Raw genomic sequence first — 26,800 nt, forward strand, 5'->3', positions numbered from 1 at the left:
GGAGTACTTCGACCTAGCGTAGTAATATTAATTAACACCTAATTGTAGATCCTATCCACCACAGAGTTTAGAATCCATGCTTGATCGACCCCTCAGCCTCCCCCTCCCCTCTGAGCGAGAGAGACTAGAGAGAATAGAGATGCACTGATGGGCTATTATTTCAACCATAACTGCATAGCAAAACTTATCAAAACACGCCGCGCACAGTCGCGCTACACGGGAGAGGTACTCGTGAAAGTTAAGGTAATAACATATATTACTACTGACATTGGGTGGCGTGTCCTTTTAACATATAGGGGTGCGAATACTTATGACTCCTGTATTTTAAGGAAGAACATTTATTTATTTATTATACATTATTCATTCACAAAGAAAATTGGTGTCCAAAAAAATATGATTTTATATTCCTCTTTTTAGTCAACATTAGCATGGGTTCAGAAACTTAGAAGCCTAACTGTACATGTTGTTCATACATTTTTCATATTACATAATCATATTTATTCTACTCGTATTAGGTAACTGCTAATACACTGCACATATTTATATTTCATTTCTATATATATTAATTTATATATTTAATGTATAATTTATATACCACCTTCTGTAAACCAACTGTATACTACTGTCTACACTGCACTATATTTCTTGTCCTGTCTATGCACCACCTGTCTATACTTTGAACATCACATTCACTTCTGGTTAGACCAGTGCCGGTTCAGACCTCCATGGAGCCCTAAGCAAAATCCTGAGTCCATCCTGAACTCTGAGGGCCAAAATGTAACCATTTAACATCTGACACCTCAGTGCTCCCAATACAATCATCCGGCCCCATTTTGGATGTCTATGGATGTTACCAAATATAGTGTTTTTCTCCATAAATGACAAGGAGAAAGAAAAATAATTGTGTGAATCACCTTCACAGCTATACATGCCCATGTATGTACCCATTACAAAAAATAACAGCAGTTTTATCAGTACAGTGAAGTACAGTTCAGTTATACAGTAGGCTATAGTGCAGTAGCCTATTTTTATGTCCATAATACTGCATTTCTGCAGTAAAGTACAGTACTATGCAGTTTTTCCATGTCCAAAATACTGCATTTCCTCCTTAAGAACTTCAAATATTTCCTCCAAAACTGTGGTTTTGATACACAGTTTGACACTTGAAGTAATGCAGTTTTTTTTGTTGTTGTAAGAGTTGTGCTAGTAGCCTACTGGCTGAGGCTGACTGTTCTTCACCTGTGTCTGTAGTAGGCTACTTGCCAAAGACATAGGCCACTGAACTGGCTCCCCCTGATTCCCTTCAATAGTTTTAAACAATTATTTTAATACTTCATATAGGCCTAATTTACGATGTGCATCTATTGTCCAGTATATGCAGCAGGGAATCAAAGTCAATACTTTATGAAACTTTCCATTTTGCATAAGTTCAGTTAGGCTATCCTAAACCAACTAAAGCTTGACTGAAATATTGTAAAACTATTTACTTTTAAAAATGTCTAGGAAGAGTGAAATCACCAATTATTTTCGGTCCTGTGTTTCTGCTGAAAAGCTGCTAGATTTATCCCGAGCTGCACGTTATGAACGCATTTAAGGATGCGGTTATTTTTTTTTTTTAAATGTAGCTAGTCGCCCGCATTCCAAACACGGAATATGCAATTACATTTCACAACTTTGTGAAGTATTGTGACTGGGAAAGGCTGGCAAGCAAGCCACAGACAGATCAGGGGATTCGCTGACCTGTTAGGTAGGCCTAGGCTAGGACAGCAACACGCGATGGAGAAATATACTGTATGTTGACATCAAACCATGGAACGAACTCAAAAGTTTACCCGACTGTTCCCGCTGTTCATTCTCGTGTTTGAAGTTTCTTCTTCCGTTTTTCATGCCCTGAATGGTAATTTGGTTTCATGATCATCTTCTTAATGTATTAGACACTGTCGCTATAATTGTACACATGTCTGTCACTAGCTTGACTCAAGGGGAGATGGGGGAGGGGGCCTTCATTAACTTGCGGGGCCCTACACAACTTGCTTAGTGTGCGTATAGGGAGAACCGGCCGTGGGTTAAACGCAAACTGCATTTTGTTGTCTTTGTACTTGTACCCTGCACAATGACAATAAAGTTGAATCTAATCTAATCTAGGAGACTTCATTTCACTTCATTGACTTGTTTCTTGTAAACGTTGTTGCTGATTTAATTGGCCTGTGTTTGATGTAATTCTGTTTATAACGTGTTCAAACTAATGAGTGATGGACTGTTTTAATTGAATTATTGTATTAAGTGACACTGTATCATCATTGGCTGATAAAGGGGGTATATGTGAGGATGTGGGTTAGGTTATAGCCAAGCATTCATTCACTTGAGCACACTGAAGAAGATGCTACGCCAAAACGCGTTTGTGCAATAAACACCTTCATATGCAAAGTGTGGCCTTTTTTCTCCTTTCTCATCATTTATAGGGTTGGCCTAGCCCTCTAAAGGACGAATAAGAGACTGAGTGAAGCCTGCTCCTATACAATTATTTGTGATGTAAATGTGCCATGGAAGTGTAACACTTTGTATCCAATAAATAGAGTGATATTAGTATATTATTACACTATCGGCTCCAGCTATTACATTATTAAAGGATTTCTTATTTTACCAAGACAATAATGTATTATTATTGTACATAGATATGTTATTCACTGTTGGCAAGCTATTACATTATAGACTTTATTACATTAAAAACGGCCAACATTATTATGTTATTTGCAGTTATTACTTGCTAGTTAGTTATTGGTTGCTACATGGGCCTTTGCATTTCTTTGTAGATATTGTTTTAATAATTAATGGAAAACAATTAGAAATTATTTTCTTACAAGAACAAAGACATTTCCAGGTGACTCCACAAAGTACTGAATAGGAATTAGGAGAGAAATGAGAGACATGCTATGGTCTTTCCTTGTCTTTGTATAGTTTTAATTAACTTCACATTAGCAATGTGAAGAATTCAGATAGAAAGTTTTCTGAGTGAGTTTCAAATTTCTCTGAACTGAGTTTAAAAATACTCTGTTTTTTTTTTGTATTCTTAGTGAGTGAATAATTCTTATTTTCAAATAGGGTTCTATTAATAATGTAATTCTTTTTTCATTGAACAATAAATGTCATCTGTATCTTCCTGTTGAAAGTGACTGTGTCCATGTGGCCATGAAGATTGTAAAAAACATTGATAGTTACCGCGATGTTGCCATGTCTGAGGTGGCAATATTGAAGAAGATGAATACCCTGGATTCCGACAGTCACTAGTAAGTCTGTTTGTAGCCACATCCATCTTGAATAATTTGACAAACAATCCTTGAAATAGAGTGAATCAAGAATGTACATTAAGCTGTTTCTTTCACAAAACGTAAGTTACGCATGTAACTATGGATCTGTGAGACCGAGGGATGACCGTCACTACGGTCTAAAAAAGGAATGATCACCTTCGTTCTGCCTATCACCAAGACCATATGTCAACAAAGTCATGCCCATGACCTCCGGAAGCAGAGCGACTCGAGCTTGTAAATAGCGGAGATTGCTCCTGGTTCAGTCTCCTACCTTGAGCGCCTCAGGATGGTCCGAGCGACAAGGATAGTGACGGTCATCCCTCGGTCTCACAGATCCATAGTTACATGCGTAACTTACAATCTGTTTCGACCTCACTCTGACCATCACTACGGTCTAAAAAAGGGATGACACATACCAAAAAAGTCACGAGGAGCTCTAAGCTAACCATTAAAACCTCGCTCGGTCACGGACATGAGGGCAGCGTCGCCAACCGGAGATGGGCGAGTGACGTCCACCCTATAAAACCTGGTAAAAGTGCAAGGCGTCACCCATGAAGCCGCTGCACAGATATCGCTTGCTGGTACCCCCTTAAGGGCAGCCCAAGACGTAGCCATACTCCTGGTGGAGTGAGCCCTTGTACCCGAAGGGACCGGCATTCCCAGAGCCTGGTAGGCATGGGAAATAACCTCAACCAGCCAATGCGACAGCCGCTGTTTGGAAAGCGGTAGTCCCTGCTTCGCCGCCCCATAACAGACAAAAAGTTGAGTGTGTTCCCTCCTCAACGACTGCGTACGGGCCAGATAAGCTCTCAAAGCCCTGACTGGGCACAGAGTGAGCAACTTGTCGCGCTCTGCCTGTGAGGCAGCAGACGGCTGGAATTGGGTCAGCTCCAGAACCTGGTTGATAGACTGCTGACTTAGAACCTTAGGCAGGAAGGCTGGATTAGGCCAAAGTGACACGTCAGTGCCCCCTGCCTGCCACCTCAGGCAGTCTTCGCTGACGGAGAGGGCGCACAGCTCCCCGACGCGCCTGGCCGAACAAAGAGCCAGGAGAAAGCTAGTTTTCAGAGACAAAGATCGCAGATCTGCATCTAAAATGGGCTCATACGGGCCTTCAGTAAGAGACATTAAAACGGTGGGCAAATCCCAGTTTGGTGCCCGCAAAGTGCGAACTGGACGCAACCGGCGGGCCCCTTTTAAAAACTGACCAATCAGTGGATGCCTACCCAAGGGCCTGTTATCCGCACCCTGGTGAAAGGCTGAAATGGCCGAGGCATAAAGCTTCACAGTACTGACCGCCTTGCCTTGATCCAAATAGGACTGCAAGAAGCGCAAAACTTGTGGCACAGGGCAAACCGCTGGCTCAAGACCCAAGCTGGCACACCAATCCGAAAAGATCCTCCACCTGAGTGCATAGCAAGCTCTAGTAGAAGGAGCCCTGGCGTTGTTCAGAGTCTCCTGCACAGACTCAGCTAGCTGTTCAATGACTGACTCTGCAGGGGCCAAACCCACAGGCGCAGGGCACCTGGGTTCAGATGCCAGATCTGCCCGTCTGCTTGTGACAGAAGATCCGCCCGGCAGGGTAACTGCCATGGCTGACCCCGCAGGAGCCGGAGAAAGTCTGGAAACCAAGGCCTCGCCGGCCACCGTGGAGCAACCAGCAGAACTGTGTGTTGGCCCTCCCTGATCCTCCGCAGGACCTGAGGTACAAGAGGGGATGGAGGAAAAGCGTACAACAAGCCTGTCGGCCAGTCTTGTGACAGAGCATCCAGGCCCAAACTGCCTCCCTGTCCCACGAGAGAGTACCACTCTGGGCAGTGAGTCGTTTCTGCCGACGCAAACAGGTCCACTTGTGCAGTCCCATACTGAGCCCAGACCTGGCTGACCACCTCTGGGTTCAATCTCCATTCCCCCGGGAGTGGCCCGGTCCTGGAGAGAATGTCGGCCGCCCTGTTCTCCACACTTGGAACGTGTACTGCCCTCACTGAAGCCAGACGCGGCCATGCCCATGACAGCAACTCCTCCGCCACCTGGAGGCACCGCCAGGACCTCGTGCCGCCTTGGTGATTGACATGATACACCGCCGAGGTGCTGTCTGACCTCACCAGAACATGTTGGCTTCGCAACCCTGGCAGGAACCTCTGCAGGGCGAGATGGATGGCCTTCAGCTCGAGGACGTTGATGTGCTCTGACGTCCAGGAGGGAGGCCACACGCCCCTCGCTGACAGCCCTTCCCAGACAGCTCCCCAGCCTGTCAGAGAAGCGTCTGTCGAGATGACTTGCCTCTTGTGAGGAAGGCCCCCCAGTGGAACACCCTGGAGTAAGAACCTCCTGTCCGTCCAAGGACGCAGGGCTCGGATGCAAGCAGGAGACACCCGCAACTTCACATGCCTGTCGTCTCTCGGGTGGAGCTGAAAGGCATTGAACCAACACTGCAGGGGGCGTGCCTTCAGCAGGCCCAATGGCAGTACCGCAGCTGCCGCGGCCATTAAGCCCAACAGCCTCTGGACTTTGTGGGCGGTGACCAGTCTGCCCAGCCGAAAGCCTGTCAGAGCCTCGGTCAAGCTGTCTGCCCTCCGTGGAGTGAGAGACGCCGTCATGCTGACCGAGTCGAGGAGGACACCAAGGAAATCCGCCTGCTGGCGGGGCTGCAAGTTGCTCTTTTTCCAGTTGACCGTGAAACCCAGGGCCTGGATATGGGTCAGAACCGTGTTAGTGTCGTGCACCACCTGCACCTGAGATGGGGCACAAATTAGCCAGTCGTCCAGGTACGGTAGGATCTTTAGGCCCTGGACCTGCAGGGGGGCTAGCGCGGCTGCCACCACGCGAGTAAAAATTCTGGGGGCCAGTGAAAGGCCAAATGGGAGGACCTGAAACTGGAACACCCTGCCTTGGAAGGCGAAGCGGAGGAAGGACCTGTGTGCTGGGCAGATAGGGACGTGGAAGTACGCGTCTTTTAGATCCAGAGACGTAAACCACTCCCCTTCCTGGATGGAACGAATCACTATTCCAACGTGGACCATTTTGAATGGCAGCACCTTGAGGTACTGGTTCAAGGGCCTAAGGTCGAGGACCGGCCGGTAACCTAGCAGGCTCACACTAGCCCCTCCGCCGTGCGGTATGGGGTGAACTCAGGAAAGGCGTCAACAAGTTAAACAAAGTTAAACGAAGTTTCCTGAAAAAAACACAGGTTACTGCCACATGCAGACTAACAAACACAGTCAAAGCAAGAAAGCAGTGAAAGTACGTACTCACGTATCACAGGTCTCAGATGAGGCGATCAAGGTGAGAGACTGAACCGGGAGCAATCTCCGCTATTTACAAGCTCGAGTCGTTCTGCTTCCGGAGGTCATGGGCATGACTTTGTTGACATATGGTCTCAGTGATAGGCAGAACGAAGGTGATCATTCCTTTTTTAGACCGTAGTGACGGTCAGAGTGAGGTCGAAACAGATCCCCTGTTAAAGCATTTTAGCATTCTTGTATATAGTGATTCTTGAGATTAGAGACAAAACAGGTTTCAATTTTCTAAAAGAAAGTTTTGAAGATTTTCCAAAACTATTAACACATCTTTGTTAAATGTAGTTTTGGCTATCTAACCATGTTTTGGTACAACCTCCCAGTTGTACATTATTTTAATAAATGACATGTTTGCTGGACCCGCACTCGATTTTTGTCAACACCATCAGACAAAGAAATGTCTATAAAATTATTTTTTTAATAACTTATCACAAATAGTTTGACTATCAGTCTCTTGGTTCCCTTAATAATGCACACAGATTTTGAAATGAATTATATCGCATTTTTAAAGTCAGACAAGTCAGTGTTTAATGCAAAAAAAAATGTTTGTCCATCCTACGGAGTTGACAAGGTTATCAACGGAGAAACATTTTACATTTTTCAAAATGACTACAGGCGACTCACATGTTCCTCTTCAATGAAATCCATCACCTTGGCAGATATACAGTGTCTATAAAAATTATTCATCCCCTTGGATATTTCCCCCTTTTACCGCTTTTATAAATTAAATCTTGATCAATTTAATTTGTCCCCTTTTACAATAATGTACAGAAAAAAACTCTAATGTCAAAGTGAAAGCAGATTTAAACAAATTCTGATGGTGTTGATAGGCGCGGATCAATGCATAGGCTAGATGTGGCTGCAGCCTAGGGGCCCCATATGTGCCAGACTGCCAGGGGGGCCCCCATTGGCCATAAAAAAAAATAATTCTTTCAAATTTCTTTCAAAAACTTCTAAAGGTAGGAATACTGTATGTAGGCTAGTTCATAACTGCTGTGGTCGATTATTATAAACTGACTGCTGGTGTAACAAATCGCAGGCTATGACTTTTGTTTGATGTTGGTTGTTGCTGTAAGGAAGTTGTCTGCACGAATGTCTTGTCTGTGAGTATTTGGTGGTTCAATTGCTGCATTTTAGGATGCTGCCTGATGCAAGTAGGCAGGTGTTACTGCAAGGACGTTGTCTTATGTGTGAGTAGGCCTAGTTGGTGGTTCAATTGCTGGTCTGTAAGGATGCTGCCTGGTGTGAGTAGGCCTGTTTGGTGTTCAGCTGTTGCTGTACCAACATTGCAGTGATGTTGTATGAGTATCTGGTGGTTCAGTTGTATGTTGCCTTATATAGGCCATTTTGTGGGAGGGGGCCCATGACCACCTTAATCCGCCCCTGGGTGTTGACACAAATTATGATGGGGTTGACAGTGTTGGGACACTTTCTACGTGAACTAGTTCATAGTTCAGTTCATACATTTTAAAATGAACTAGTTCAGTTCATAGTTCATAATTCAAAATTTTGAACTAGTTCATAGTTCTTTTTTTCCATATGTTGCTGCGAGCTATTATTTTTCAAAATTATAGCAGACAGCAATTATTCTACCAGGGTTTACATTAGCATTGAGGGGACAGCATTTCCCCATTGTTGCTTTAATTATCATTATGATTATCCTTATTATCAATTATTATTGATATACTATATTGTTATACATGCACTTCAAAGCAGTTAATGTCACAAAAGTTTGTGAAAACATGCACATCAGAGGACTGCTTTACTAATGTAAAATATTACAATAGTTGCATTGTATGCTTTTGCATGGTTGCGTGATGCTTGCATGAGAAATACTTCTCAAAACAACAGCAATTATATTGGTGCCATTGTTTTGGGATGTTTCCCTAATGCAAGCATCACTGGTAGGCAAATGAAAAAAATATTGACATGCTTTTTAATGAAATGTCATTCGAATGCCTGAATGTAAGGATTCAGGAAAAACAATACCAGCTTTGGTGTATGGTAAATGGCAGAGTAAATAAGCGTAAATCACTGATCTGGAGATCGTTAACAGGAAGACTAATTATGCTACAATTATAGCTTTTGGCCAGGTTATATTCAAATTTGACTATATAATACTCAATTCTAGACAGTGTATTATATCTCTGCTCTGTTTTTATGGAAGTTGCAAGAATCCACGTTGTTCTATTAAATGTCGATACATAATTAAATAGCCTTCCAACAGGTTGAAGCGCCAGTTTGCTACCAACGTTATCGAGTGGTTTGAGTTTCTGTCGCGCAGACGCGCGCATGCATTGAATGAACGCTCATTCCACCTCATTCCACCACCACTTAATTGCATGCCTCTATGTTTGATGACACCAAATTAGCAAGTATTTCCTCCTGATTGCAGAAACGTTTGTTTCTTTTTCTGTCGGAACACGGTTCCTTGATCAATTGCGCAGCAAATTATCCGACAGAGCACCGGGCATAATTTCACTCTGTGGCTCCACAGACCAGCAGTGTCCACGATGTGGACCGATGCCGGTCCGCGGCCCATAGTTTGAGAAATGCTGGATATTAAAGCAACACCAAAGAGTTTTTTGTACCTTAAAATAATGCTTCCAAAATCGTTTCAGTGGTTCATCAACTCGTAACAGGGTGAACGGCACTTCTGCATTCGCTTCGTGGCCCTCTATCGGCTATAACCGCACTATGTAAGTTTGCCAGATCGGGTAGCGGATTTGTAGTTCGATGGAATGACACATAAGAAACTACAAATTTGACTTGCATCTGATGTCGCAATACATCATACTTTCATAAACGCATGCAACATGTTCTACCTTGTCTGTGGACATCGTTATTTGCAAAGCCGGTGATAAACAAATAGCGACAGATTGTTTACTGTATGTTTTAGCCGGGGTTTCACCTGGAAGGCACAAAGTTAAATTGAGAGAGCGTGCCGTTCACAGACACCAGAGTTCACAGTAACGTTCATCAGGCGGTAATACAGTACGTTCAATTCACATTCACCCAAAATATGAACGAGTTCATGAACTATCGTTCAATGAATGCGTTCAGGCACAACACTGGGTGTTGACATCTGACGGAGTTGACAAAATGCTATCTTCCCTCTTATATCACATGTATTTCTTACAGGAATAATTTTATTGCATATCTGTTGCCTGTGACTTCCATAATCTTCTTAAATTAAGCCTTTATTACAGAACATTTTTCACAAATGTTGCATTTAGCTCATTTCGGTGTTGACACACTATGGTTGTGACATGCCAGGTGTTAATAGATGCATATTAAATACACAAGATATGAAAAACTTACCAGAGCTAGAAAGGTATCATGACATGAGGAAGAACTAGGAAGTGCTAAAGGGCTCCTCTGTGTTTTAGCTGCCCACAATTATTCCTGATTTTTTTCATTATAAATAAAAGTCTGACTGTGTTGACTCCGGACACAAGTTCAATTGACACAAAAGTACATTTAAAACATATACAATTTCTAACTTTTGATACTGATGAAATTATTTACTTAACTATATACATTATAATCATTATGATACATTTTACATTACTTTTAGATCTTTTTAAGGTATGTAGAAATGAGGAAATCTGCTTCCAGGCTACATTCTAAGTATAAGTATAAAGTATATACTCTTTTGATTCCGTGAGGGAAATTTGGTCTCTGTATTTATCCCAATCCATTAATTAGTGAAACACACTCAGCACACAGTGAACACACAGTGAGGTTAAGCACACACTAATCCCGACGCAGTGAGCTGCATGTTACAGCTGCGCTCGGGGAGCAGTGAGGGGTTAGGTGCCTTGCTCAAGGGCACTTTACTGGTCGGGGTTCGAACTGGCAACCCTCCGGGTTACAAGTCCGAAGCACTAACCAGTAGGCCACGGCTGCTCCGTATTCTATATTATTTAGAACAAAAACTATTTATAAGGCAACATGAAATCATGCCTTGTTGTGCAACCCTTGTCCTGTTTAAGATTTTGAGTAGTTTTTCAAATTAATATTGTTCATATTTGTATCCCAAAACCTTGTTTTATCTGGCAGACATGTTTTGTCCCTAATCTCAAGAATCACTAGATGATTTCTCAATTCACAAGGCAAAGAAATGTGCCTCAAAGAAGACCTTAAAGAGAATAAAGAATCAGATTCAGCTCTCGGCTCCCTGTAAGGGTAAACTGAGTAAAAAGAGGTACTAATATGCAAGCAGCAATGAGGGGGCCAAGCAGTTTAGCAGGCCAGAGTTTACCATGACAACCTGATGCTATTATGTCAGGCTCGATGGTGTTTTATCTTCAAGGCAGCCCTGCGACCGATGGCAGTGATAAAAAAAATCAAATTGGTGTAGTCTGACGATTATCTGGTACAAATTATTCACAATTATTTTCTGTGAATAACAAAATAACGTGAACAACAAAAAATAATTGAAAAGATTGCTGAAACGCTTTTGTTTTTCATGTTACAATATGGCGGCCAAATCAACGAGGTTAAGAATTTTTAAATCCATGTTTTAAATCCAAACAAAGCCAAAAGGCATTTCCGCTAATTGCAACTCTACTCTTGTTAGTCAGGATAGTTTGGGCTAAGTATGATGTGATAATATTTGTATTTGTCTTATGTCAAGAATTTTTTTTTTTCATTAATGTCACCAGGAAGCATGCCAGTAAACATATACAGTATATTCATATTTGTGTAGGTGGGATTGTTTGGAATCTGGCAATATAAGAATCATGATGGTGGGATACTCCATGGCTAATCAATTTATATTGAATGAAGAATGTGCCTTTATACTCCTGTGTATTTGTGACCTGAAGTAAGTCGTGCTTGCATATGTGCAGATGGTATGTAGCCACAAGCAAAGGTCTGTACATGCTATGACCAACTTTTGATTCTTTGATATGAAAAGGAACTTCATTATTTTAGGGTGCTATTACTTTAGAATTTCAGCCCAAAGTTGTTGACTCTGTAGAAACTTGCTCCAATTTCAAAACCGTATTTTATTGTACAGAGGTACATGCTTTATATCCTTGTGTTCAGTAAAGTCTGCTGTATATTTTGATATATCCATGTGTTGAGTGAAGAGTTTGTGAGATATTCCACCAAGAGTAATGGGTGTGCAGAGATGTGTGTAGAATGTAAATATGATAAAATTTCATGTAAATTCAACGTTATTATTAGGGCTGTAACGATATGCATATCGAAACCAAAATCGACACTCATATCCACAAACCAGTGCTTCCCATAGCGCTTACGCGGCCGCATAAGCAACACACATCTCCCGCTGTCTCTCTCGCTCTCCCTCTCTCATGCACGCTCTATGGACGGCATGCATGGACATTTCATCCAAATAAAACATTCACAATCGCGAAAGCAAGGACGCATAGAAGATGGCTAGCTAAATTCCTATTAATTCCGGTTAGCATCATTAGCATGCTGCACACATTTGTTTAAAACTCTTGCATTCAAGTTGACTGATCATCTCAATACCAATATTTTCCAATATTAAGACTCAAAAAGACCTGTCCCAAGGAGAAAAAGTATTACCTTGAAACTTAAAGGTTTCTTCCAGGAATATGGGAGTTTTTCCTTGCCACTGTAGCCATACAGCATGCTTGTAGGGGGTTAAGGCTGTCAGTTTTCCGGTCATTGTGTTCTTTAAACGTCTGTATATAAATTCATATAATCACAACAATTACTAAGGACATGACCGCTGTATTTCTGAAGTATTTCTGATATTGTTTGGTATGTTAATATGTTGCTGGTTGGATCATAAATGGCCACAGCAACGAAGAGGAATGACTGAAGAACTTGTAGGAAATTGTTGGTATACTGTGGGGGCCCACAACAAGGGCTTGCGGTTTGTAGGGTTATGTAGCCATTTGTTAGCAAAGCCTATATACTACCGCAACAACTTGCTGCATTAGACTAAAACATTTATTATTATTATTACTATTTTCTTCTCTATTATTGTGTTAAATATTTGAAATGTAAAGCACTTTGAGCTGCATTCTGTGTATGAATAATATTATTATTATTTTTATTATTATATTATTACATTACATTACATTACATTTGGCATTACATGACATCTGACGCATTTTTAACCAAAGCGACTAACAACATGGTGAACAGTTTAAGTTTTAAAGCAATTCTCTCAACAATTTTAGGACAATTTAAAAACGGTAGAGTACAGTAAGAATAAGTGCATCAGTGAGTGCTGTTTTTAAACAGTTGAGTGTCAGTTCAAGACGGGTGGTACAGTAAGTGCTAGGATCAGCAAGACTTGTTGTAAGTGGTGCTATGAGAGGAGATGTTCTCTAAAGAGCTGGGTCTGGGGAGTTTTTTGAAGATGGAGACGGATGTCCCTGCCCTTGTAGGAACTGGCAGTGTGTTCCACCAACAAGGAACAACAGATGAGAAAAGTTTGGATTGGCCTGAGCGTACCGGTGATAGAGCTAGACGTCGTTCGTCTGAGGAGCGCAACGGTCTGGAGGTAGCGTATGTCTGTATGAGGGCATTCAAGTAGGTGGGAGCAGAGCCGGAGACTACTTTGTAGGCAAGCTTTAGAGCCTTGAATTGGATGTGGGCCGCCATAGGTAGCCAGTGTAGCTGGATGAGCAGTGGGGTAACATGTGCCCTTTTCGGTTGGTTGTAGACCAGGCGCACCGCCGCGTTCTGGGTCATCTGAAGGGGTGTCACTGTGCAGGCTGGGAGACCTGTCAGGAGGTCGTTGCAGTAGTCAAGTCGTGAGATGACTATTGCCTGAACCAGGAGTTGGGTAGCATCTTGAGTCAAGTAAGTCCTGATTTTCCGTATGTTGTAGAGTGCGAAACGGCACGACTGGGCGACTGAGGCAACATGATCTGAGAAGGTTAGTTGGTTGTCGAGAACAACTCCTAGATTTCTTGCAGTCCTGGTAGGTGAAACAGACAGGGAGTCAAATTTGATGTTGATGTCGTGGTGTATGGTAGGTTTAGCTGGGAGGACCAGCAGTTCAGGTTTTGAGAGGTTCAGCTGGAGGTGGTGTGCCTTCATCCATGTAGCTACTGTATGTCTGAGAGGCAGTCCGAGATCCGTGCTAAAACCAAGGGGTCATCAGGTGGAAAGGACAGATAGAGCTATATTTCAGAATGAATGGAGCTATCCATTCATTCTGAAAGTCCACTGCACAACAGTGCAACGTGCATGTTCACATTTTTAGTAACAACCGCCAAACTTGCTTGCTTGCCTTACATATCTAAGTTTTCCGACTATTTTTCTTACCTTTTGCCACTGTGGATGTTATTGAGTTTGTAGAAGTTCTGAACATCTCACACTGCCATCGCCCAATGTCATTTCTGACAGGGCTCTGAACCGGTTCAAGGAACGAAAACGAAAAACGAAAACGAACGGAATTTTACGGAATTTTACGAGGAGCGGAAACGGAAACGAAAACAAAATGGTCTTCAACTGTTCCGGAACAGAAACGTTATTCTGAAATCCACAAAACCGGTTAATAACGGGTTTTTTTCGTTCTCTATATATTTTATACAATTTCGCAAAAGCATATCCTATGCCAGGGAGACTATTTCCGGTTGTGCGAAAAACAAGCCCGCATCTACACTGTTAATGTGAGATAACAAGCCGCTATGTAGCCAACTACTGTAGGCGAACAGCCTAATAATTTGATTTCTGCAGTTTGAAAAAAAAAACGAATAAATGGACCTTTGTCTTTACATTACTGTTGTAATGTAACCTATCCGTCTGCCACTTCGGATCTTAGGCCAGCTCGTAGCGTAGGCTATTGAAACTGATTTGGAAATTGTTTGTAGCCTATGCGTAATAGCCTATTTTGCCTGTCCACGCTTTGTCGTTTTAAAGTCGGGATTTGAAATGTTTGCGCAATTATAGCCTATTCTATGTAGAAGAATTAAACAGGAAATTTGAGATAGGCCTTGTCAGCAACAGACAGGTTCGTTTATAAACAGGGTTGGAATTATAGCGCAAGCCTTTGAAGATCTCCATATGGATAAAACTTAGGCTACAACCAGGTAAGGAGTTTAGCACGTATGTCTATTCTAAGGTAAAGTCCACAAAAATAGACTTGATAGGCCCGCCAAACACTGCCGGAACTTTAAGAACGAACGATATTTTGCGTTCCGAACCGGTTCAGGACCGATATGTTGGTGGCGGAACGCATGCAAGAACGAAAACGTTAAACATAGGCCTACCTGAACCGTTTGAAAAATAATTTCGTTTTCAAGCCCTGATTTCTGAGTCATATCACTCTCTGTCTCTCTTTTAAATGCCTATTCCCTGAATGGTAGGCTACAATTACTATGTGTTTTATATATAGGCTAATATCGAAACAAAATAACCCAGGCAGTCTCATCTAGGATATAACACAGGTTGAAGTCAACGTCAAGTTGGTTCTGGTTAGGTAGGTGAATGTGTGTAAACATCTGTAGATGACTCAGAAATTACATTGGAAGACAAGGAGTGAATAGTGGCAAGAGGCAAGCCGAGGGCTGCTGACAAGGGCCCAACGGTAATTGTAAAGCAATTTACAAAAGATTCACTGAACAAAAATGCTGATGTGGTACATGAAAATTTAGCTAAAAATGTGGAGAATGCAATGCAATCAAGCATTTTGGACGATATATTGGCACAAGCTGGCAGAATAGGCAACATGCGGATGTGCGTTTTATTTGGAGACTGTTTTGCGAGACAGAGACTGAGTTTGCTGCTGATATTCTGGGGATAGGCTACAACATAGCCAATGTAGGACTTTAGCCTTTTAATATATTTGCTGCATTGGATCAGTCTTTCTAGAACAGGCAAGAGCTGTCTAGCCTCACGTCAGCAGCGCTGCATCACCCATATAGGCCTACATTAAAACAACCAGCAGATGGTGGGCGGGTGCGGTTTTGAAAATTGGCCAAAAAACTTTGGTGATGATGGATGGCTGATGGATGACAAGTTTTGCTATGCAGTTATGGTTGAAATAATAGCCCATCAGCGCATCTCTAGTGTGTGTGCTGAGGGGTCGATCAAGCATGGATTCTAAACTCTGTGGTGGATAGGATCTACAATTAAGTGTTAATTAAGATTACTACGCTAGGTCAAAGTACTCCGAAGTGCTATTGCACCACACATTGTAGTTCTCCTGTTTATTCGCTTGGAAACTCGTGAAAGTTAAGGTAAGAACATATATTACTACTGACATTGGGTGGCGTGTTCCGTTAAGAAGGTATTACAAGCAGGGGTGCCAATAATTGTGAGCGAAGTGTTTTTGTTAAAATGTATTTCTTTATGAGATTTTCCTTTTTCTCAAAATAAATTTGCTTCCCTTCAAGGTTGTATTTTTCCTATTTTTTCATTGTAAGATTATAATAATTCACCAACAGATTATGTTTTATACTGGTTTTTATACTGGCCATTTCCCTCTGACTGAGTTTTTTGGCCAGAGCCACTTTGTAGTCCTTCACACATCCATCAAACCCACAAAGAATCACACTTCGGTTGAGGTGAAGTGTGTGTGTGTGTGTGTGAAAGAGACGTGGTGTGTGTGTGTATTTGTTGCATTTCTTGATAACTAAAAGGTACAAACAGGTCATTCTTACCAAGAAACAAAGGGGGCTTTTAAGTGTTTGTGGTTGAGGAGTGTGAAGTGCATATACTTAAAGGAGCATGCCACCGTTTTATGAAATTAGTCTCTCCCTAGAGTTAAAGGTCTAGGCCCGTATTCACAAAGCCTTTTATCTTACCACTAGGAGTACTCCTAAATCGCACTAAAAGATTTTAGCCAGGAGTTTTCTATTAAAAGTTATTCACAAAGCCATTCAGACCTACTCTTAGTAAGGAAAAATGACAACTCCTAAACTAAGAGTGAGTCTTCGTTGCTATGGATGACGTCATTACTCATGCACGAGTGACCACCTTGATTGGCTGATGATTGTAACGCGGGAATGATTCCAAACACCTCCCTTACGATGATGAGTGACAGGTGACGGGTCTGAGAATGTGTGCGCTACACAAGTAGTGCGAAGGACGGAAGATGATGAATAACTGAATAAAAAGGCCTAGCCTAAATGAATAAAGAGTAAGGCAAAACAAATAGCCTAGTAGCCTAATGAAACATAGGCCTACGGATTGATGCAATATGATGTATATGACGGATATGATGCAACATTATTAAATTAATCTGTCACCATATGCCTACGTTTGCAAAGAGGAGAACATTTTAATTTGATTCACAATGAAAAGTTACATTTAATTTACATGTTAACAATGAGTAGTTTTGGTTGTTGTTGGTGGCGTTATTGCATCCCTTTTATGAATGCAAAATTGTTCCCTCGCGATTGGAAGCTCCTGTTGACGCATATACGCATTTCAAAACATCGCAACGTGAAATGCCACAAAAAGCTGTTTGTGAATAGGTCTTAATGAGTTAGGAGTCCTCTCGACTTATTTTAAGCTGTCCCAGACTTAGGTGCTACTTTTAGGTCTAAAATGCTTCGTGAATTACTTTTAGTAAAAAAAATATTAGGAGTCCTAAAGTTAGGAGTGACACGCCCATTATTTTTAGGAGTTGTTCCTAAATTCGCCACTTAGGAGCTACTTTTTTAGCCTTAAAATTCTTTGTGAATACGGCCCCAGATTATTAGGCTACTATTAGGCTAAATGAATTCATATTGTCCGCCCAAAAAAAGTGCCTAAAATCGCCATTTTGGCAACCATTTTGTTTATGTTAATTAGATAGTCAAAAACTCAACATTCAGCTTGGGAACAGGGCTAGTTGGATTCAGCACATCTTAATTATATTAAAAAGTCCTGTTCCCAACTTTTACTAGGATGCACATATCTCAAAAATAGCACTTGTCTAAAACAGGCCAATCAGGATGCTACACGCGGCGCATGGTTCGAATTACGGGGGATATTGGGGGGGTCCGACCCCCCTAGATGAGACTTGGACCCCCCCAAAAGGGATGAAAATAATAGTTTGGGGGGTACTGAAAAAATTTAATAAAATGTAATGTTATCCAATATTGCATGTAATTAAATGCAGTATTACCATCACATACCAAGAATTCAGGATATAATCTAATTAAATACGATTTTCAAACCCTCATCCCCATTGGGCTGTACCATTTCTCGTCAGACTGTATTGTTTGCTATGATATAATACTGACGAATTAAAACATATGCACAGTGTAGTAGGCTGCAAAAGCCTGAAACGAATGGGTTAACAAGCGGTGGCCAACTGGCCATACATTTGTCTAATATGTCACTGTCTTTGTAACAGTGATATTAGCCAACCTTAGAAAAACATTGAGTAGCAAGATCGCTATGGTTTAACTGTAGGTCTCCCTTCCACTCAGCGGCCACGACCATCGCTGCTTCTTAGCTTAAAAATCAGGCCTACAATCACACGCCATAGGAGGAGTTCCATAGATATACTGACACGGGGAGAGGTTTAATGAGGCGATTTATCATTTTTCATTATCATTATCATCACTTGTTAAACTCACCTCAACATGTCTTTTGCAATCATTTAACCCGCCAGGGGCAATGCACTTTTTTACTATTATGAGAAAAGGGTACACTTTCGTGCAGTCTGATGTGAAAGACCTTTTTGGGGGCGCACTGGCTCTTGTTCCTAGATACACTGAAATTATGAATTTAGTTTAGAGATAAAATCCCGCCTGCACTGAAAACTGATTGGTCAAGATACGTCTTAGATGCGCTGCAAGCACATACGCACCACCCCTCTATCCCTCTCCATCATCTGTGCGCTACACTCAGATGTACACGGCATTTGAAGTTTCGGTCTCGCGTTGTATCTCAACGCGGGCGCCAGGGAGGCGCTATCAATATGCGGGAGACTTGGAATGTCTGATATAACACCAGGCGCAAAATGCACTAGGCTACATCATGATATGAAATGCCTAGGCTAAACAATGTGAAGATATTTGTTTTCCAACCGTGAACAAGTCATTTTTTTATTTGCATATTTTGCAGGCTTAGGCTATCCAATAAAAACGAATCAAATGAACCAAAGGCTGGTCTTGTATTAGGCTAGGTGAACTTGGCTATTGGCTAACGGGAGACTTTCTGTGGTCCATCTGTAAACACTTCTGGGTCTTGAATTTAAGTTGTATGTTTGCCATTCCCGTGCTATTGCTCTGTATGCATTTCCATGTTTGCACTGCACGGCTATACCAAAAAATATTTGACTGTGGCGCACAATTTTACGCACGGGGCGCACCTTGAAACAGTGTTTACCCAAATCCAACCCTTCCCATAACGTGTAAGGGAAATTGTGCTTGCTAGTATGATTAATTTCTTTTAACTTGTCGGCCAGCCAGCCATACCTATTAGGGCTGTCAAAATAACTGATTAATTTCGATTAATTAATTTGAGAAATAACTGATTAAAAAAATGAGTGCAGATTAATCGACCTTTGACCCCGAGCCGTTCTAGTCAGTAAAAATTAGACTGTAAAATGAAGGAGAGAGAAGAAAACGTGCTGCTTGGATCATTGATTGGAACATTTACTTTTAAAAAACGGCCTGATGGTGTTGATAAAAAATAAAGTGTTGAAAATAAAGTCCTCTGCAATGTCTGCAGCAAGGAATTTGTATATCACCGGAGTTCATCAACTCTATAGTCGCACATCAATGCAAAGAAATAAGTGTTGACATTGAGGGGAGTGTTCATTTATTTTCATTGTGTCCCCTAGGTTACAGTATATCTGTGGCCTGAAATGCCTTGTATGTATAAAAACTTCTACTTTGAATTTATTTCCTCAGCATATTAGGTCATATCATAGATTATTATGGCAATTATTTGAACAGTGAAAATAATAATAAAAGAGTTTTTGAACTTTATCACTATCTAACTCTGTCACTAATGCTGATTATTCAATGATTCATTTGAATTTAAATATTATATAAATTATATATGCGATTAAAAGCGCTTCCAAAGCGGTGACGTCACATACAATTGAGTTCATTATCACCATGTTACAAAAAAACTCAAAACAATTCATACTGGCCCTAAAAATAAAGTATGACCATTAGAAGCAATAGAGGTGACCCCAATGCATATCATATGGAAGCCATTCAACTAACTTAATAAGGAAGGTATTTAACTGTAATCAGTTAAATACCTTCCTCAACGAAAACAGTATCCTTGAAAAATTCCAATCAGGTTTTAGATCAAATCACAGCACAGAAACGGCTCTAGTAAAAATAGTCAATGATCTCAGACTGGCTACTGACTCAAACAAAGTCTCAATCCTTATTCTTCTGGATTTGAGTGCGGCATTTGACACCATTGATCATAGCATCCTAATTCACCGCCTTGCGAAGTGGGTGGTCCTCTCTGATAATGCTTTAAACTGGTTTCAAACCTACATTACTGGCAGAGATTTTTATATCAGTCTAGGAGATCATGTATCTGAAAAACATGACTTGCCTTTTGGTGTGGCCCAGGGGAGCTGCCTTGGCCCCCTGCTATTTTCTCTATATATGCTTCCATTGGGAAACGTCATAAGTCAGCATAATGTAAACTTCCACAGCTACGCAGATGATACCCAATTGTATATTTCTGTGGAGCCAACTAACCCAGATGGCCTTTGCTCCCTCACTGCATGCCTAAGCTCCATTAATCAGTGGATGAGCAACAATTTTTTAAAACTAAATGATGACAAAACAGAGGTACTTTTGGTTGGACCAAAACTAAAGCGAGATATTATTCTTAGTAATCTGGGGAACTTGGCGCACCAGGTCAAACCAAAAGTAACAAGCCTCGGTGTCATCTTAGATGCAGAGTTAAGTTTTAAGCCCCATATCAGTAAAGTTACTCAGACAGGCCTATTTCCACTTGAGAAACATTGCCAAAGTGCGGCCCTTTTTAACTCAACAAGATGCAGAAAAACTAATTCACACCTTTATCACTAGCAGGTTAGACTACTGCAATGCACTTTTCACTGGTCTTCCCAAAAAACATCTAAAGAAATTGGCACTCATACAGAACTCTGCGGCTAGACTTTTAACTAAGACTAAGAAGAGAAAACACATCACCCCTGTGTTGGCTGAATTGCACTGACTCCCTATTTCCTATAGAATTGATTTTAAGGTTATGTTAATTGCTTACAAAGCTCTGAATGACATCTTCATATATCTCTGAGCTTTTAATATCTTATCAACCACAAAGGAAACTTAGATCATCCAATTCTAATCTTTTAATCGTACCCAAAGTGCTCCACAAACAAAGTGGAGAAGCTGCTTTTATCCATTATGCCCCCAAACTATGGAACACCCTGCCTCTGTACATCAAGCAGGCGAGTTCAGTAAATATTTTTAAAAAAGATCTGAAAACATACCTGTACAGGAAAGCTTTTAGTTAACTCATCTTATCCTGTAGACTACTTTTTCAGATTATTCTACATCTGCTGCTATTGGAGGCCGCAGCCAGCCAGAAGCAGATGGGCTCCCCCTATTAAGTCAGGTTCTGCTCAAGGTTTCTTCCTGGAATATGGGAGTTTTTCCTTGCCACAGTTGCCATATGGCGTGCTTGTGGGGGGTAAGAGGGTTAAGGCTGCCAGTCTTATGACGTCATTTTCTATATTTTTGATATGTTGCTGAGTGGATCATAAACGGCCCCAACAATGAAGAAAAGTGATTGATAATGACTGACTGACTATTATTGTGTTACATGCTTCAAATGTAAAGCACTTTGAGCTGCATTCTGTGTATGAAAGGTGCTATACAAATAAAGCTTATTATTATTATTATTATTATTATTATTATTATTATTATCATTATTATTATTATTATTATTATTATTATTATTATTATTATTATTAACTTCCCAATATATATATAATTTTTATATAATTTTTCTAAAAAACGAGCTTTGTAGAATCCCATCAACTCCGCTAAGCTCTAGGAACGCAACTAGTAGGGGGCGATGAGATTACTCTCCCTCCCTATGCTCCTTACTACCCATGATCCTTTGCAGCAACGTCTGAAACAGCTGTGAAAAGTAAACACAGATGGCGAATGACACTGTAATGGCTGATGAATCTGTTGAAATGTGATGTTTATACTGATTATGCCATTGTTGTAACCATTGATAGCTTCTGGTCTGATATATGTGCCGCCGGTCAAACTACTTTATAGCGTTAGCCTGCTAGCTTCCGTAAGCTAGTTTAGTTTTAATGTTCCAGCTTTTGCTAACGTCATTCAATGTAAAGTCATGTCTAGTGAGACAGCTCTTTATTTAGGCAGGGAGGCAGCGTGTCACTGCCTTCTGTTTTGAACGGAGCCGAAATGACTATAAACTGAGCTATTCCCACACTGTGTTTTGTGTTCCTTCTAGCTACCCCACATACCATTTTAGTCTATAAAAATGACCAAAAATGCAATCACTCCTCAATTTATCCTTAATATCTTCATGTGTATTTTGTTCCAAATCTAGGGCCTTATGAAACTAATAGCCATGCCATACAAACTTTTAATGCTCCAGTCATACTGAGAACATGTTTGTCTTCCATCCTACAAAGTCTGGGCAGGTTAGGAAGAATACTTTTTAAGATATCAATGCCCTAACATGTCCTCCAAGATACCATTAGTTAGACTGGAAAGATAACTGAGAACATTCATTTATTGTTTTACTAGAATAGTAGTTGTCGCTCCAAAAACATAAATCAGGTGGTGTGCTGCTATCCATGAGTCAGACCTGCTTCTTGCACTGTACAGTCAGCAGCTAGCAGAGGGAGGGGGGAAGAGTGACACAGTGAAGAAGGTGGCACAGCATTTGCTGCATTTTATTTTGGGTAAGGCTATTTGCACCCCTGGTACAATTAGCAGTGTATGCTATTCGTACCCTGGTTCACTTAGAAGTGAATTCTATTTGTACCGCGGTGCACACAGCAATGTGTTCTATTAATACTCTGTCTGGTACAAATACCAGTGTATGCTATTTGTACCCCTGTGCATTTACTCTGGCATATTGATCACACAATGTAATAAAAAAAAACAACGAGCAACATGTTTTTGTTGATACGTCACAGGGTGAATAGCTCAGCTGTGTAATAGACACTCTGAATAAGGTATGCTGTTTGCATCAATGTATAGTTAGAAGTGGATGCTATTCGTACCCTGGTGTATATAGTAATGTATGCTATTTACACCCTGGTGCGTGAACTAGCTAATTGTTGCAATCAAAACTTCTGTTTGAGAATTTCTTGTTCAAATTGCGCGCCTTCTCTCCAGAGACGTTGGTACACGTGCACACTCACTCTGCCGAAATGCATCATATGGGAATCGAACCCTAGTCTCCCATGTACCAAACTATGTCTGTGATCACTGCACTATCTACTTCCACAACTACAGTGGTGTTTATAGGTAAACTTATAGTTCATAGGCCTGAGTGTCATATTCACAAAATGTCTGTTAACTAACAAACTGACGGTTGTATGTGTTCACTGAAAACACAACTTTTCAATCTAAAACTTAATTTCAACAGATATTAGTGCCGAAACCTTTCAGAATTCTTCACTTTCTGCTGACGAAAAGACGAATGTCCACCATGTTTTTTGTGCACGTGAGCAACGCCTTGTTGTTATGTCACAGGGTGTGAATAGCTCAGCTGTGTGGCCAAGGCTATTCGTACCAGGGGTGTAAATAGACACTCCATTTTATTTTCCTATACATCATTCTATATCAGTGCAACAGCCTTGACACCATGGTCTCAAAGTTTTTTTCTAATTTTGTCCAAACATTCCCCCATGTCTTATGCCTCCTCAATGATGGATAGACAAACCCTAGAAAATTGCATAGAAGTGTACTTTTAAAAACATTCCTCTCCACTTTTTTACCTGGAAATTTACATGCAAACTCATTTCTTCTTTTTTTGCAACAGTATGCTGTCATTTTAGACAACCTAAAAGTGTTATCTCCAACTTTTCTCTTTTACCATCCCCTCAGGCTATATCTGAAGTTGGAAAAAATGAAAAAGAAATGTCAAGTGAAACCAGGATGGTCACCTTTATGACCCTTCTGGAAGGACATGGGGTGCAAACCCAATTTGTTGCAATACTATGTCATCCTGTCAACAGCTTGAAAGTGTTAGACCTAACTTGTCTTTATTATTGTCCCCTTAAAACATGTGCAAACATTGAAAAATGGTATAAACCATATAAATGTCTTGTTTTAGAGAATGACTTCTTTATATTAAAATTTCACTTGCACATACTCTGTGCTTTTACACTAGTGCCTGTGTGAGGATGTTGGACTGGTTCAACCACCATGGCCATATTTGCATCGTCTTTGAGCTATTGGGTCTCAGTACATATGAACTTCTGCAAAAGAACAACTTTCAGCCCTTTCCTGTGGAAAACATCAGACATATGGCCTACCAGATCATCAGAGCTGTCAGGTGTAAGTTCTTTTATATTATAGAAATGTATTTATTTGTTAGGCAGATACCACTGTTTGGTAACTCAAGGATTTCAGGAACTGTGGGACATAATTTGACGGTCAGTGAAATCTGAAGTGTGATGCATGTACCAAACATTATAGATGGGTTTCACATTTACCAACATTACGTGTGCACAGCCACAGAGCAAAAGATGCTCAGAGGCAGGTCACAACATTATAAACTTAACCTTATAGTCGGCTGCTGTAACCTAGATTTGGCATGGTTTGTTTACTCTTGCTGACTCAATAATAATAATTTCAGTGAATCAATAGTCATTTCAGAGTTGAATCTGTTTGTCTTATATTTGCATTATTAATTGGACATTATGTAGCCTGTTAGCTAGACTATCACTTTCCAGGCAGGCTATGTTTACACCTTGGGTTTTAGTCTCAACATATCACTTCTCTCATTTATCGTTTCTGAATGTGCGAAAGGTCAAATTTAAATATTAGATTAATTAGATTGTACAGCTCTGCATAACCTCCGCTGTGGTTTTGGTGAAGGCGTACATTCCTTTAGGAATATTGAACATTCAAGTCAAGTCAAGTTTATTCGTATAGCATTTCCTACACAGAGGTTATTCAATGTACTGTACAAACTTTTCTCATCTGTTGTTCCTTGTTGGTGGCATGCGCTACCCGTTCCTACCAGAGCAGGGGCGTCCCTCTCTACCTATTCTCTGAAGACCCAGCTCTTCAGAGAATATCTCCTCTCGTAGTACTACTTACAACTAGCCTTGCTAATTCTAGCACTTATCACCTGACTGACACTTGACTGTATGGAAATACAGTCTTTGGGCTTGTGATTATAAGCGTTTTAAAACTTTTCAATATGTAAAGTATGAGTATAGACAAAGTATACTGAAAGCATTATTAATGACATATTAATATGCGGTTGCATAATATGACAATGACTTGTTTAGGATTCAAAGAAAATAAGGACTTGGACTCGACTTGGCCTTGGTAAGACTTGACTTGGACTTGCTTGGGACATCTCTATCTTAAAGGAGAATTCCTGTGTGATATAGACCTAAAGTGTGTTGAAACATGATACCGAGTGTGAACGTAATGATAAGTCGAGCGACGAGTACGAATGAACAGGTATGATAAGGGATCAGATTCCAAAAATAATTCTGTGGAAATGCATGGATTCCCGTTGCTTCCAGTAGCAGCAACTGGAATCCATGCATTTCCACAGAATTATTTTTGGAATCTGATCCCTTATCATACCTGTTCATTCGTACTCGTCGCTCGACTTATCGTGGCTAAATTCAAGATGGCAGTGAACGGTAAATTTCCTGAAGGTACTGTCTGTATAAATCGTCTTGTAAGTAAACTACCAGTGCTTTTTCAAAGTTCTCAATGTCTCGTTTTAAATGTCAGGGCCCTGGGAAGTCTACCAATGAAGTGTGGAGCTACTTTGAGCCTCGTAAATGGTGTAAAACAGTGATTTATTTGCATGGCTAGGCCGATGCCCGAGGCCTGTTGGTAGCATTGGCTAACTAGCACCAGATTTCGGAGTGCAGGGGACAAGCCGAGATGAGCTGAGGCATACGTTCACTCGGTATCATGTTTCAACACACTTTAGGTCAATATCACACCGGAATTCTCCTTTAACTTGGGACTTGACTCAGACTTCAGCCTTAAGACTTGAGACTTACTTGTTACTTGCCAAACAGTGACTTTGTTCCACCTCTGCTAGAGACCCTCCCCTTTTTAATGACATCCCCCATGACCACCCCTTGCGGAAAATGGGACAAAATGTCAATTTAAAACAACTTTGATAGTATATTTAAGCAATATGACACGAGTGGGCATTGATAAAGGATATTCCCACGGCTGTAATTCGGCCGTAGGTACTGTATATGAGGCCGAAGGCAATTGCCGTGGGGATATCCTTTACCAACCCCTCGACCCCACAAGTGTCATATTGTTTTTATACAACAGTTCCATTACCAACTACTTTAGTTTTAAGATACAAAATTGTGGCTTCTATTGTTTATTTAGATGTTTGTTCGTTCATCCTCCACCCACAAAAGTAGTTCTAATCTTTAGCCTTGTTGTTTACCGTTACCAAGCAACGTGACACCACTCGAGAGCAGAGCAGAGGTAACTCTAAAACTGCTCTAATTTCTGTATTAGCAAAAAAGTTCAGGGATTGTGTCCTTGTATTTTATAAAAGTTAGTGAAACACAAGAACTATTCAATCTAAAAACTCACATCTGAGCTCATTTACAATCTGCCAACCACCTACTTTACGTTTTTCTCACTCTAAGGTCACATTATGAAATTGCTGCACTCTCGCTATGAATGAATGGAATGTTGTGAGGACACAGCAGAGACACAGAGAGACACAGCATTCAAAGAATCCTCCATAGAAATGCATGGGGTTAGTTTGTAATGCCAATATGGCTGTTGTCTACACATATCCTGCCTCTTCCTGTAATGTAAGTAACCAACCGCATTTGTATCCTTTTTAGCCTTATTTTAGTGATTTGAGGGGAGAAATTCTAGCCTAGAAATCTAGACGCACCTTAGCGGTATCAAATGTAATTTGCAGCCAGGGTAGTCTAGCAACTCTCCGTTGGCTTGCGAGCTGGAAAAATGAAACTTCAATCAAGTCAATCACATCGTGTATCAAGTCGGCGAATTCCCTGCTACTTGAAAATAATGAAGATGGATGCTGCTGCTGGCGAACAGCGGTCTTTGA

The 26,800-nt window shown here is 41.0% G+C and overlaps 1 protein-coding gene across 5 annotated transcripts in view; it reads left to right on the plus strand.

Annotated features, from left to right (window-relative positions):
* Nucleotides 1-26,800, plus strand: part of clk4a (CDC-like kinase 4a) — a 100,626-nt gene that overhangs the window by 25,797 nt on the left and 48,029 nt on the right. For 4 of the 5 annotated variants that reach the window (XM_042073539.1, XM_042073540.1, XM_042073538.1 and 1 more), the window contains 2 exons: nt 3,171-3,287; nt 23,885-24,051. In XM_042073539.1, coding sequence (XP_041929473.1) covers nt 3,171-3,287; nt 23,885-24,051 — 284 coding nt within the window. The remainder of the gene's footprint in view (nt 1-3,170; nt 3,288-23,884; nt 24,052-26,800) is intronic. The other variant, XM_042073541.1, reaches the window with a different exon arrangement.

Source organism: Alosa sapidissima, chromosome 20 (genome assembly GCF_018492685.1).
Source record: "Alosa sapidissima isolate fAloSap1 chromosome 20, fAloSap1.pri, whole genome shotgun sequence".
NCBI classification, from domain to species: domain Eukaryota; kingdom Metazoa; phylum Chordata; class Actinopteri; order Clupeiformes; family Clupeidae; genus Alosa; species Alosa sapidissima.